At 36.4% G+C, this 15,298-nt stretch overlaps 1 protein-coding gene across 6 annotated transcripts in view; it reads right to left on the bottom strand.

Moving 5' to 3' along the window:
• SBF2 (SET binding factor 2) overlaps positions 1 to 15,298 on the bottom strand; it is a 232,705-nt gene that overhangs the window by 17,773 nt on the left and 199,634 nt on the right. For 2 of the 6 annotated variants that reach the window (XM_039706765.1, XM_039706763.1), the window contains exons 28-34: positions 14,830 to 14,967; positions 13,797 to 13,892; positions 10,342 to 10,413; positions 7,773 to 7,957; positions 5,500 to 5,676; positions 2,505 to 2,606; positions 1,205 to 1,390 (exon numbers count right to left, since the gene is read on the bottom strand). In XM_039706765.1, coding sequence (XP_039562699.1) covers positions 1,205 to 1,390; positions 2,505 to 2,606; positions 5,500 to 5,676; positions 7,773 to 7,957; positions 10,342 to 10,413; positions 13,797 to 13,892; positions 14,830 to 14,967 — 956 coding nt within the window. The remainder of the gene's footprint in view (positions 1 to 1,204; positions 1,391 to 2,504; positions 2,607 to 5,499; positions 5,677 to 7,772; positions 7,958 to 10,341; positions 10,414 to 13,796; positions 13,893 to 14,829; positions 14,968 to 15,298) is intronic. The other 4 variants (XM_039706769.1, XM_039706766.1, XM_039706767.1 and 1 more) reach the window with 3 other exon arrangements.

The following is a 15,298-nucleotide window of genomic DNA, read 5'->3' as shown; positions in this document are numbered from 1 at the left end:
CTCTTTAGAGAAATCTCCCAGTTTCAAATAAAAAACAACCTTACAACTACAACCACTGGGAAATGGATGAAACAGAAGATGACAAATATTCCAAAGGTTTTCATAAGGGGAATGCTGTAGGAATTAATGCAAATTCCAAGATTATGATTTATTAACTCCTGAGACAGCAATAATGATGGCTGTTTGTGTTTACCACTGGGACACAAAAAAGCTGGGGATATTTTCCATAACATGTTTTTCACTCCTCTTCTTCTATGCTCATTCATGATCAATCTCACACAGATATATCTGAAGATTGCTTTGCATTGGTTTAGCAAATTATTTAATCTGTGGGTTTTCTTCAGGTAGCAGAGCAGAACCTGCTCATAGACTCCTCTTTCATGCAAGTATTCACTATGAATGTGTGTTCCCAGTAAAAAGGCTGGTGCCTTAACAGTTAATTTTCTGTGATACACAGTCATCCATACATTTTAACACAGGTTAATAATGTTAAGGAAACTTTCAGCTTTTTCAGTGAGAAAAATCAGAGAAGTGGGAAAAGAAGGACACATGTACAAGAGGAACTGTGCAAGAACCCCTCTTATATTTGCATACACAGAATCTCTGCAAAGAATTTACATTTAGTGGTTTGAGATGAAGAAAAGGACAGACTGCAGAATTAACCCAAAATGAATATAATCTTCTTAACCTAATTTCCTCCTACACAACACAATTGTTGGTGTTCATTGTCTTCTAAACATGTACTAGACATAAAAATCAGCTGTCATTGTTTCCAGAACTGGTGCAGTACAAGGCCTCTTCAAGGCTCATCATCAGGCACAAAGAATTAAAAACTGTCTAGTCAAGGTAGTAGAAATCAGTCCCTTCTTCCTTCTGAATAAAGCACTCTAAAAGCCACTCATTGTTTAAAAACTTTCTAATTGAAACCTCTACATGAACAACCTCAATAGAGCAGTATCACCAACCATCCCTCTGAGTCTGCTTTGGGTAAGTCTTCTCTATGTATGCCAAAAAAGAGTAACTCCAGTGCTATCTGCCCTCTAGACAACCATTCCAGCTCTTCTTGGGGTGAAATCCATCCACTCTATTTAAACACCTCGGAATGATGTTACTAATCTTCTCCCAAACCTGTACCTATAACACCTGGAATACACACATTTCTTCATGAAACCTTCTTGTAAATGGCAGTTAGAGACTGGCTTACCTGATGCACACAGTCTAAGAACTGTAAGAAAACAGGAGCAAATCCACTGCCCTGGCAGTTGAGGGTGAGATTGCTGCGCTGGCTGAATTTATGGCCAAAGGAGAGCCACTCCTTCTCCACCAGCATTCGGAAGCCTTCCAGGGTCCTGTAGAAGGGGTCACTGAGTAACTGCACCAGAGACACCACCTGGATCACAGGACAGGACATTTGTGTTACACAAGTTAGGAGAAACCTTAATGTAAGCATTCAGTAATCTGTTCACTCTTCAAGAAAACAAAAGCTTTCGTATAAACTCAATGACAAGTGTTTTATCACACACATTTTTATGAAACAAGCCAAATAATATTCCACATGAAAAAGCTCAAATTACATTGAGACTTTATGGTATCTGTAGAAGTAGAACCTAAGCACCTACAGACTTGGGATGTGGTTACAATGTTTACTACATTTAAATTATGTTTGAAACAAAACCCCTTTTATAATAAATATTTAAAAGATAATATCTACTACAGAATTGGTCCTCAGGGTGACTTTAGAGTTTTTGTCCCAGCCAACTGCAGTCTGGTTTTATACACAGCATCTCAGGAGACTTTAAAATGCAGCACAGCCTTCTTGCACTTCCAGCTATGTATCTCCCCTCTCTATTCTTCATTGTCTGGCAATGATTCCAATAATTATGGTCACACTCTTTTGTGTGCTTGTTTACCTCGTATTATGATGCTGGCTGCACATGAAGTTTTTATTTTATAGAATTATGGATATCTGTGATTCTCTTCTGAATTATGAAGCAGCAGCATGGACACAATGCATCTATTAAATCAGGCAGCAGATCTTGATTCACCTAATCTATAGTTTGGGATGATCTGTCCTTGCAGCAGGTGTTACAGGCACTTTGGCACAAATTCAGTTTTCTCCCTGTGTGGTCTCCTAACATTACTTATGGAAATTGAATGGAAGATAAATTTCTCCCATGTTTAAAACATACAGTGTTTAAAATGATAAATGAACAGTTGTGGCAACTTTTAGCTTTCATTCTTACACATGGTCAGGTGCAAGAATGCAGATCTTACATCTAAGCCTTAGAACTGTTAAGACCATCAGGACCTTTGGAAAGAATTCATTCTAAGGAACCATGTAACGAAATAAATTGCAAATGAATGCAATGATTCATGCATTCTGGTTTCTTCTTGAATTTATTAATGTCATACCAAATTATCTGTCACTTGTGTAAAAAAGCATTGCCTTTTTTTCTGTTTTTTTCTTAATATTGAACTATTTCAAGGTTTTTATAGCAGCTTACTTGAGCAGTAATATCCCAGCCATCTTCCAAACAAACCATAACAGAGGAACCATTTTCCAGGAGTTCAGAGATGATCACACCCAGTTGCATAATCCTGTGAAGCTATAAAATATTATGAATGAGTAACATACTCTAGATAAATCTTTAGATATATAAATAAATAGAATATTTTCATATTTAAAAATGCATTCCTGGATCCACATATAGTACAGAGAAATACACTGATGCAACTGATTAGGCAACAATTAAATGTAACAGTCTAAGGATTTCCATCTGCACTATAATAAAACTAAGGGAAGTTTTGAAGATAGGAACTTAAAGTATTAAAGCCAATGAGTACTGTAATAAACTAGCTGTCATAAAAAGGAGAATGGGAACGACACAGTTGACAGATTTACTGGAGAGAAATTCCATCCTGGGCTTAACACTAAAATAATTTCCTGTGAAATGCTAAGATTCCATAAAGTCACTAAGTACTTTGATGGGAGAACCCATGCAGTATATTTACAAGATAATATTACTAATATTCAGTACCATGGAAGTTGGAAACTAATGAACTGAACAATAATAACAACAACAGAGAAACAGTTTAGATAGCTGGCCAGACAGGCTGAAATATATGAAGAGAGGACACTTTAATGATTTGCACTTTAATACTCATTACACAATGATGCTAAAATAAGCAGGTTAAAGAAGTTCAGGTGAATCTGGGCAATTTTATCTTGCTATGAGACTTCACATCATTATTACTAAAAAGAAAAATCTATATGATGATTTTACCATTTTTGTATACTATGACAGCACTCTTGGTAAACAACACAATAGGTAATACATAAACAATTCAGTTTTTTACAGCAGAGTGAAACTGTTCTTTGTGCAGCACTGAATACAATCCAACCAACAGAAGCAATGGGAAAGATGAAAGTCTGAAAGAAGGAAGAAAACAGTACAGGGAAACAAACAAAAGATGGTAAGAATCATCCAAGATCATTTTTGCAAGGAAAGAAAGTAAGTTCAGAAAGTACACAAGGCACAGGAAAGTGAGAAAAAAATAAATTGAAAAAATAAGAGGAAGAAAGAGCAACCAAACAACACTAAAACCCTAGAAAATTCATCCTTATTCAAGGCAGTCTGCTTTCTTCCTCTTAAAAATTTAATGAATATTGCTATGGAAATTGTGATAGAAAAACCTTGACTCCTCTGAGCATTCACATAGCCATTATTATTTAGAAAAAAACCCCAACCCAAACAGACTAATTTTCCTGCATTTTTTTATAAGAAAAGACTGAAAAGAGAACCACTTTTAAAACCAAGCTTGTTTATTCTTCTATGCTTTCTTAGGCAATTGAATAGAAGAAAGGCTTTTTCTTCCCATCTTTAATGAGGAAACTGATATGCAATCTGGTTTTACAGATTCATTGTTAAAAATGCAAAGCACTATTTTTTAAATTAGTGTTCAGAACACAGGGCAGTGTTCAGTTTTCTTCTATGCATTCATATTCTTATAAAGAGAAAGTCCATAGAGTGTTAAAATCTGTAATTTAATCAGTTAAACGTCTATTGCCCAGAAGAGGAAAGCATAATACAGTGAAAACATTTCTGAGATTACAGATCTATGTTCTTTCATGGGAATAGTAGAAAATGTGCCAAATCAGTCATAAATTAACTTTATCAGTCATAAATTAGCTTTATCACATAAGTCAGATATGACATGATTTAAACCACAGAAATGTGGTTTAAATATAACAAAGATAGTGTGTGACATATGTCCTAGCCCTCAGCAGAGTGATGCACTCAAAGCAAGGAATGATCCTCTGAAATATGCCAGAAAAGAGAATTGCAGTGTTATCTGCCCTGCATCCCTGGGCTGCTGCAGGGGACAAGTTTATTTCATTAATTCAATGATGAAAGGACATTAGAGTCATTTATCTACACTTATGAACTTGCTCAAGCACTCTGTGATGGAAAATGTTCACATGATGAGGAAGTCAGGTGTTTTTCATGCTCTCCCAACTTCTCCCCTTCCTGGAAACCTTGGTGGGCAGCCCCAGCCATGAGCAGCTCCTGCTCTCACCCCAGGGAAGAAGCTGAGCCCTCCTTGCAGCAATTTCCACCAGGAGTGCACTTCCTGAGGTGTCATAACTGACAAGTTACTCACAAGTATTTCCTCCTTAAGAAATCAGCATTATTCTATTCTGCTTTCTGTGATTCTATTCTATTCTGCTTTCTGTGATTAATTGCACTTGAGAAAAGTATATTCTGCAGGGGTTTCCAAACATAACAAGCAGCTGGTAAAAACCATTCACTGTAATTAAAGTGGTTTTAGATTTACAAAGAGCTGGCTTTCTCACATCCTTCTTAATTTGAATCTTGCAAAGTTTGCTTCAGTCTTGCCTTTCTTTGGTTAAATAATAAATAAATAAATAAACAATTTATGCAAAGGAATATGAGATAGGGAAATAAAGGTACAGATTCAGAGAGAAGAGAGTAACACACGTAGAATCCTCTCTTCCCCATAAACACTCCCCCATATCCCACAACAGATATTTGCTTCTTTTTTAACTTGTGCATATCAAAATCCAGGGTGGGCACACATAAGAAGAGTCAAATATTTGTTTTTAAATAAAAAAGCTCATTTATTGTCCCACACTTTCTTTTTCTGATTTTTAAAATATATAAAATAAGAAAAATAATTTAAAACCAAGACCATGAATTTATACAGATAGAAAACCCAGTCACCTCTCCTTGCATGTGTTCCATGTTATAAAACATAAATTTTATTATAAAAATGCCTCCCCTATTTGTAAATATTATGATGGCATTAAAATAATAGTAATGCCTGTGGAATGGCAGAATAGAGAGCATGCAAAGTGCTTACAATGAGCAAAGAACAGCTGGTCAGAACACAATAGTCCTCTGTCACAACAGCTTGGAATTTATTTTGTGTGAGCAGCACTGCATATAGATTATCAGAAGTACCTGTCAGATCAATTACCTGTGGGAACCACTCTGACTCCCCAAGAGCTTTGAGGAATGTTGCCTCAGAGTCAGTAGGAATAGTGCTGGGAACACAAGCTCTCATCAGCTTCTTAAAGCTTGCCTTTGTCTGCCGGATGTCACTGAATTCAACAGGAACAAATTCACAATTCAAAGCAAAATCTAGTTTGAACCCCTGTATGGAAAGGACAACAGCAGATGTAATTTAAAGGGGAAGCATATTTTTCACTGACAGTCTCCTTAAATCCCAAAGTCTTGCCTGCTTTATTGCTAAGTAATTAATTCCTCATGAAAAATCAGTGTAGTTAAACACCTGCCCAGGATAATAAAAAATATAATAAAATCCTTGCAAAATGAACCACAATAAAGTACCCAACTATAACCATAACAGCAGAATGTACTGCACAACAGTCATATTTTCAATAATAATTAGAATTATTCTAGCAGTAATAGTAATGAAAAACCAAAGCTGAGTGATAATCTGTTCAGTTCCTTATACACAACATAGTGTACTTCCTTTAACATTTTTAAAGCTAAGCAACAATAAACAAATAAAAATGAAAATATCTGTATGGATGACATATGAAGAGCGCAGGACGCATTTTGGGAGTTCAATAAAACAGAAAAAAGTAACCCCCACACCCAAAAAGAAGCCCCATGAGTGCAAACCAGCTGAGTCATCGAAACCATCACTGGGCATTGAGGGAGCTGTTTGGCTGAAGTACCTTGTTCAGCACAGAGCAGCAGCTGGATGGTTTTCCTAGCAGAATTCCTCATGTTCTATTTAACTTACTGCATTTAGCAATAAGAGAGGAGGACAGAACAAGTCAGCTGACTGAAAAAAGCCCCACCAAAACCCAGTGGATTATGATGAAAAGGATAATATGGAGAACATTATTAGGAAAAACAATTCTCATGTATAAAGCATTGCTGAAGATGTGCATGCCAAACTTTTTGAGTTTTCTTCAGAAATTGCTTTCATTGAATTAAACTTAGCCTGTAAATAATCTTCATTAAGCTCCTTCACAGAATGCCAACTGAAAATGTAGGAAAGTGAAAGCCTGGTTTTAATTCTGTTTATATTTTGCATGGTTCAAAAAGAAATTAAATAACTCAACAATGGCAAGTTGTAATAATGCATGACAAAAGCAACTGAGGAAAGTGGCACCATTTCTTTAAAATGCTGTATATTTCTGTTTGCCTCATCAATTTATGTGACGTGATATTTAACAGAATAAGGCAGCAGTTTCTGCTACACAGCTGTAGATGCATGACTGAGCTCTTCACTTATCACTCATTAAGAAATCAAACAAACAGAAAGAGTCATTATTAGTGGAATATAGAAATTTAGTTCTCTGTAACTGATGCATTAATCTGGTAAGGCAGCAGTTTCTGCTACACAGCTGTAGATGCATGACTGAACTCTTATCATTCATTAAGAAATCAAACAAATAGAAACAGTCATTATTAGTGGAATATAGTAATTTAGTTCTATGTAATAGATGCATAATCTGATACAGCATGTTTCCTCCACCTCCTGATAGAACATAACTTCAGAAAAAAATGGATAGGGATATGTTTTCCTACTACCTGTAATGGGTTTTGGACCTTTTGTATTTCAAAAAATACATTAATGTTTTATGTATGTTTGCATTTCGAATAAGAAAATAGAAAAAACCATTAATCTGGTACAGCATGTTTCCTCCACCTCCTGATAGAACATAATTAAAAATGGATAGTGATGTGTTGTCCTTCTACCAGTAATGGGTTTTGGACCTTTCGTATTTCAAAAAATACATTAAAGTTTTATGTATGTTCACATTTCGAATAAGAAAATAGAAAAAAAACTGGTTTCTTAATCTTTGAATGCAGAGATTAAAAAAAAATCTGAAAACATTTTCAGAAAACAAGTAAGACCACTAAGAATTAGAGGATACCTGTTTTTCAAACAATTGCATCTAAAACATTAAAATCTACCAAATAATATGTACAAAACTGTAGACATCATGGTCCTCTCCAGGCAATCAAATCAGGAGTTCTGGGCTGGCCTTATTCTCATCAATTTGGCTTTATGTGAGTTTAGTGCTGCCCACAGTAATGAAGGTTTCCTTCTCTGTTAATTGCTTTCCCAGCTAACAAGATTTTTGTTTCCTTCATAACATATTTCCATCTTATCTTGAATATCATTTACTGTTTGTAACAACATGAGAATAATTAAACTCAACCAAATAAAAACTACATTACACATGAAAAAAATTAAACTGCCATTACCCGTAACTGAGATTTTTCTCCAAATATATAGAGGGCTGCTTGTCTTCTCAGCAGCTGACTTTGCAGAAAGGAGCTGCTGCTGTAGGGAGGGGGGTTATCCTTCCCTGCAAGCCTTGCACCAACATCAATGAATGGAGTCTGGGTGTTGATAAATCGGTTGCTTGAACGAAGACTCGCCCATACACCTTCATAAGGATGAAGAATATTTTAAAAACATTTTGTGTGAGGCACTGGAGATCATAATTACTGACACATATGCCTAAACATGTCACATGCATCCCTCAGAACATAATTAACAGCACATGTACTGGAAAGAAATAGATTTGTAACAAAATTTGTCAAAACCACCCTACTGCATTGTTTAACCTCAGACTCTCATCTAACTCTGCTTTCTACTGTAGAGAAAAGAGTTGCTGTGATATCAGTGACACAGTGATAAACCACAATTTGCAAATAGCAATGCCTGTGTAAGTGCATGGAAATGAAATTCCTAGAGGGACAGAAATCAGGAAAGTGCAGAAATCCCAAAGCTGGCAACAAGAAGTGCAGTGGGATGTGGAAGCAGCAATCCTTGGATGGTGTGGCATCCACACTCTCTGAACAGAGAGACATAATTCTCTCTCTGAGGGTTTTTTCCTGGAGAAGCACAGAGAGAAGAAGGGAAAACAATTCTTATCTCTACTTGCTGCTCCTGTTGTCTCTGCACATGTAGAATGTGTAAGGAAGGATGTTTACCTGAAGGGAGTTCTTAATTGGATTCTGGTGATGGCTGTTTATATTAATTGGCCTATTGGGTCAAAGCTGTGTCCTGGCACTCTCAAGACAGTCACAGGTTTTCCTTTAGTATGTAATTCAGTATAGTGCAGTATGTATCTCTTTAATATAGCATAGCATAATGTAACCTAATATAGTTTTAATAAAACAATTGTCCAGCATTCAGCCCAGCAGCACTGAGTCTGCACAGTGTCCACAGCTCCACTGGCATGGCCAGGGAGAGAAATTCTGCAGCACACAGCCATGCTCTCATCTCATCATGCTTGAGCAAGTTTTGGTGATTTTAACATGAGGAGGTAGTGATTTTTAATCTGATTTTAAAAATCAGATTGCCAAGTCCTGTTTAGTGCTAGAAGAAAAGACAAGTAGTAAATATTTTTCTGTTTCTTGTACCTCAATTAATAACCAGGATTTTGTGAGGTTGTTTTTTTGTGTGCAGCGTGAGGCATGTGAAAGGTATTGTATTCTCAGAGTATGAATAGCACTACTTGAAAATCAAATCCCTTAAAGCACACTAAATTTGGCGTCCAAATGGCAGTGTGAAATTCCTTATCCCAATATGCAGTAAATCAGATTATCAGAAGAGCCTCTTGTCCATAAATCTGTGAAGCAAGATATCCAAAAGAGGCACCAGAAATACCTCATAGTACTAGAAATTTAGATACCATAGGACCAACACCCAGCCCTCTTCAGGAAAATCCAACAATGTGCATAGTTAACATTTCTTGCACAGAGGAAAAAAGATGCAGATAACAATAAATTCCACTGAGATAGCTCAACCAGCAAAATAATTTTATTCTATTTTTTAGAAGCAGGATTGTGTTTCTATTAAAAAATAAATCTGTACAGTACTCTCAACAGGGACTTGTCTGATACAGCTTAGCTTGTCTGCCTGTCTGGCTGCTAGTCTGAGATGTGAGGAGATGAACTGCAGCAACTGAGAGTGGCTGGCAAGGAGTTCTGGGCAGTAACACCTCTCAAAAGCTCCCACTTCACAGGCAGCCACTTTTATAAACACCTCAGACAGTAAAGGAGTGTGTTTAGTACAAACTTTTATTCCATGTCTCAGCTACTACACATGAAATAATAGAGACTTTAGCAAGCAGAAATCACAGCAAACACTTAATAAGAGAAAGAAGTTCTCATTCATTTGGTATGAACAATTTCCAACACAAACTGCTGTCCCCTAAGATGAAGTGTACAAAAATACACAGTGACACTTTGGAGCATTTCACAAATGCACCCATCATTAGCACTTGTGGCACATCAAAAGCAACAAAACTGGCTACAAATACATGCAGATGAACATGTTTGCCAGCATGGACAGCAGTGATTAAAAGGCACAATTGTGTTTCTACTGTACTTTTGCCTAGTACTTTATTTTTGTTAGCAGTATCTCATGTATTACTGTAATATTATGACTTTCTGATTTGACAGTAATCCATTTTCCCCTGTTCATTAACATTAACTATGGAAAGAAATTAATTGACTAGATAAGTGTTTCTTAGCTATTTTCCTAAAGCAGTAGGAAATACTAAACTCTTTTCCAGAATTGATTTTTAGCTGTTTAAAATTTTCACACAGAAAATTTTCTACATATCACTCTGGGGTTACATCACATTGCATACATTCAAAGGCCAAAAAACCTCCAAAACATAAAAAATCCACAACACTGAGCTAAAATTTTGTTAATGCAGGAACAAGGCTTTCTGTCAGTATCACTTTAGAATGAATTAAGACATAGCAGCAGAAGATGGTAGAAAAGAATGGGCTTTCAGAACACAGAATACAGTACCTTGGTGGACTCTTTCCTTAGTTGCTGATTTGGAATTGGAATGAGTGAAACATTTATCCCTGTGCCCAAGCACTGGCAGATAACAGTTAAGACAGAAGGAGGAGGAATGGAATGCACATTGCAGCGAAACACATTGCAGGAGAGAAGAAAAGGGTTACTTATTAATTTCCAAAGATCTGGTATATATTGCATTTCTTTATAGTACATGATTTATCAGACAGCACGAATCTCAGGCATCACAAGACAAAACATCAATCAAGGCACAAAACCAATATAAAATGGGAAGGAGGCATCCATTTATCAAACAGGAATAATTTCCATTGTCATTGCAATAGCTTCAGACATGTTGCAAAGCCACTATAATACCAAAGGAAATGTAATGATTAAATCATTCTGTTGAATAATTCATTGAAAGTTTTTATCCAGCTGAAAGTTAGTTTAATTAAAAATCCCAACATTAATGCTTGTTATAAAAGAGTTTAGTCTAGGGACATTAAGTGTAGAATTTGATGGACCTCAAAATTAAAGAGGAATGCAAGATATCAGTTCTATGCATCTGCAAACATTTTTAAAAGCCTGTGTACAAGTATACATGTAATATCTACATATCAGTTCTATGCATCTACAAACATTTTTAAAAGCCTGTGTACAAGTATAGAATTTAGAAAACAAGTAATATCTATCACAGAAAGAGATCTTCTCTCTCCTTGCAAAAATCATAATTTTCTGTGGGAGCCTTATGTGTTTATCAGTGCATTTATCTTTGGCTCAAAACCCACATCAACATAACTGAGTCCTTTTAATACAAATATTCTATTAAATCATACTCAAAATGGTAATGTTTCCTGATTTGGAAGTAATTCTCTGAGCTGGGTCTGTATTTCTAAATTCTAAATATCCTAGTATTTCTCCAATAGTGGCAAAATATACTGAGGAAACTTCTTATTCTGCTAAATCACACAGCAATGCCAGGTAAGAAGTTCTGCTCTGCAGAACCACATTATACTTACAAAGGAAGGAAGAGGAAAAGCTATGGCTTTTGAGTGAACTTACAATTCTCATGAAAAGTATCAACCAAGAAAAGGTCAAAGAATGAAAATATATTATGAAACATAAGTATTTGACCAAATATTTCAGATCAAAACCAACTTGACTGAGCTTTGGGCAGATGCTTCGTGACAATGTTCCAGATACAGTAAAAAATCATACTTGACACAGACACAAATATTCAGAACAACTGATGAGTGTTCAGAACAATGACAGTTTAAAAAAATTAGAAATACTGTTCGCACACTGGAACATTTATTCTAACTTATACTTTAAGATTATATGTATTACAAATACATTGTCTGGCACAAAAAAATAGAAAATGTAATTTTTTACTGGTGTATCATAGCTGAACCTGGCTTTTGAGCTTTGGTATGTGTGATAATAAACACAAGGAAAGAAAAGAGTGGTCCAGAATCCAAACCACAAAACCACTGCTATTGTATCTTGCACAGTGTATAATCCATAGCTGCTTGCTGCTTCACATGTGAAATACATCTAGCTGAGAAAAAGTAGTGAGGAACTTTGTGATAATGGATTTGAGAACAATTTTAGAGATTTTATATACTCTGTTTATTTTTTAATTTCTTTTAAAAGAATTGTATCAGCTAATCTAAAAAATCCCTAGTGTTTACTTCTTTCCAGGGAGATATTCCTTTTCTCTGTTCCTTCTTCCCCTGTCAACTTCTCACCTTCCCCAGGGCTCCCACTGTACTTGTCAAACATTCTCATGTTTCAGCCAAGTCCTCCTGTGTCCTGCTGATCTGTGAGCAGACACCTTTCAGATACACAGGGCAGGTGTGGCACAGATCCAGCAAGACACAAGATAACTTCCCTGCCCTCCTCCTGATTACTGCTGAAATTCAGCCAAGGGACTCCAATGTCCAATAAAACAACATGTCTGTGACCTAACACTGCCTCCAGGCTCCTTTTTTCTTCTTTGAGTAGCAACAAACTCATCCCATCACACTTACCACCAGCTCTAATCCTAGAGACCAGCAGCAGTTATTTCAGTAACCCCTTTATCTTCAAAGGACAACTTCCACCCAGCAACCAGAGAGCTTTCCCTGACTTATCTGCAGCCCTTCCCTGCCCTCAGCAGCACTGGGCTCTTGGTGTTTTTGTGCTGCAGGGCTCAGCCAGGCTGGGCACAGCCCCACTCACCCAACAGCTGCAGCCTCCAGCCCCTGCAGCCCTGCTCACCCACATCACCAGCTGTGCTCACCTCCAGCTACAGCACAGCGGGCACAGGACACAAACAAAACTCTCACATGAGAAATATGCATTGACTATGATTAATGAAAATGCACAGAATTCCTAGGATTGATGGAAATTCCCCTGTCTTTGGTGATCCCTGTGTCCTCTCCTGCCCTTCCTCTCTTCCCTTCTGCCACAATTCTCCCATCACTTCTCTACACATCCCTGAGCATTTTCCTTTCTCCCTCCCTCTCTGTTATTCCTTCCTTCATTTCCATAATCCCATCCCACTCTTCTGGAAGTTTTTCTCTATAAAATATTTTTATCCTTCCCCATATGAGCTGTAGATTTTGCATCCCACAAGAAGATTTAGGTTGCAATGGGTCTCAGCAGGTCAATGTAAACCTAACTAATTTCAGATGCTAAAAGTATGAAAAGAGAAGATAACCATCACTGAGATGCTTAGAAATAACTGTCAAAGGAGCCTTCATGGTGAAAGGTAATAAATCAAATATAAAATGCTCTCCTTTATGGAACAGATTAATTCCTATTTTAATTTTTTTTAAAACCTACATTTAAGAAATTTGGTGCACTAATTTATGCACAAGTTGCACATAAAAAAAATCACTGCTTCATCAGAAGTGTAGAATTAGATGGAATTTCTCTAACAGAAAGAAATGTTCTTGTAGAAATGGCACTGATGAGCCCCTGTATCTAGGAATAACTATTTTCAAAAAATGCACTTTATCTCCCTACCTACTACACCTGGCCACATAACTCCCTACTACTTAGAGTAAAATTATTCACAGATTACTTGTAACGTTATGAAGCATCAGCAAAGCTTCAGACACATATTGGAATGATTTCTAATTGCAGATTCTAAAGTCTATAGAATTCTTATAGAAAAATATGCATTTTCAGGCCATACATACACAAATTAAAAATATGGATGAATCCCAAGTTATTTAGAAACATAATCCCTATCTGAGTGCTTAATTTTCACTAATTCCAACAAGAAACCAACTTTATTTCAGTGGTAAGTAAAGGATTTGAACAGAAATTAGATAATGTTGTGGACTGAGGCCAATCTAATTTCTGTTTTGTTGTTTCACAGAGCAACAAATCAATAAAGAGTACAATTATTTTTATTTCACTAACAGTTTTCATCATTTATTAATTCAAATAATAGACTTTGAGCTAGTCTTACTAACCTCCTCGAGCAAAGCTATTGGATAGATTTACATCCAAATGTCCTGGCACTACCTGCTTAAACACAGTGGACATTCTTGAAGCCCTCGTTTCAGTGCCTAAAGTCAGCCAAAAAAAGAATAGAAGATTAAAAAAGCTACAGTGTTAACCAGACTAATACTTAATATGACTGATAAAATGCCCTTTTCCACCCAATACAGCTAATTCTTGCCAATTTTGTACTTTAGATTTAGTTTTTAACACAAATATGTACATTGGCAACAGTATGGAGTTGTTAGATACAGCTAAGCAATCAACATATTTTACAATAAATGAAGCAAAGCACACACACTTTGGATGGTGTTACTTTACAGGAAAAGCCACTGTTTGGCAGTATTAGGCCAATTACAACAGAGTAAGACAAGACAGACACAATTTCAAGTCATACAGTCCTTCCATACATGTTGGGGTTACCCTCACCTAAACCTCACCATTTTTCATCATAAAATAACTGAAGTAAAACATGGATTAATTTCTTCATGGATCCACCTAGGCATAACTCAAATAGGGTATTTTGAAAGAGTTTTCACTGCAAAAAAGAGCTCTATTTGGGAATTACATTAGTAGAAACCTATTATGAGTATGTAAAGCATAAAGAGGCCTCTATGCTTCCCATTATTGCTGCAGCTAAACAATGTCATCTGTTCTGATCTTGCAGCCTCACACTTCCTCATTATACAAAACAGCAGATTTTGTCTCATTATATAAAACAGAGCAGATTTTGCATCCTTTTAAATCTGGTAGTCCTTTATTAAATATGCAGTTTATTAGTTATAAAAAACTTTACTGCCACATTAATATTGAAAAGAATTTCAGGAAAGATTATAAACATCCTTTACACAGAGAAACATATTCACTGAAACTAAGAGTGAACAGGCTACCTGGAAAGCCTAACAATAAAGAAACAACAGAATTCATATGGAACACTGAACTATCACTAAATCAGAGAAAAGTCTCGGCTTAGCCAGAGAAAAACACTGTACAAAGGAATTTTACCTGGAGACAGAGCAATGGTTGGGCTGACAGTGAGGGTATTGCTGCCATTCCTTTTGCAGTGGACGGATATCACATTCAGCAAGGCTTGAAGGTATTTCTCCTGTTCTATACTGCTTGAAGATTCTAGAGAAGTGGGGGCTAGAGTCACAACAAGAGTGGAATGCATTAAAAAAGAAAAATACAATTTGCAAATACACAGACTAAAAGGCTTACTGTGTAAAGCAGAGCATTGAAAATGTCCTAGTTTGTCTGTCAAAGGTTCAAAAAGCCTCTCCTTTGATGACAAGCTGTTCATCACCTGGCTGCACAGCAGGATCCAGCAATGCCCTCTTGCATTCCACACAAAACTGAACTTCTGAAACTTTCACCTCATGGTCACTACTCGAACCATTCATCACTAGCCATAAATTGGCACAAATTGAGTGAAGATCATGCAGCTTTCCCTTCAGTCTCCAAATGAAAAGTAACA

Source organism: Passer montanus, unplaced genomic scaffold (assembly GCF_014805655.1).
Source record: "Passer montanus isolate IOZ18808 unplaced genomic scaffold, ASM1480565v1 scaffold2, whole genome shotgun sequence".
In the NCBI taxonomy this organism is placed as follows: domain Eukaryota; kingdom Metazoa; phylum Chordata; class Aves; order Passeriformes; family Passeridae; genus Passer; species Passer montanus.
Note: the sequence above shows the minus strand (reverse complement) of the source record. Positions and strands in the feature narration are given on the sequence as shown.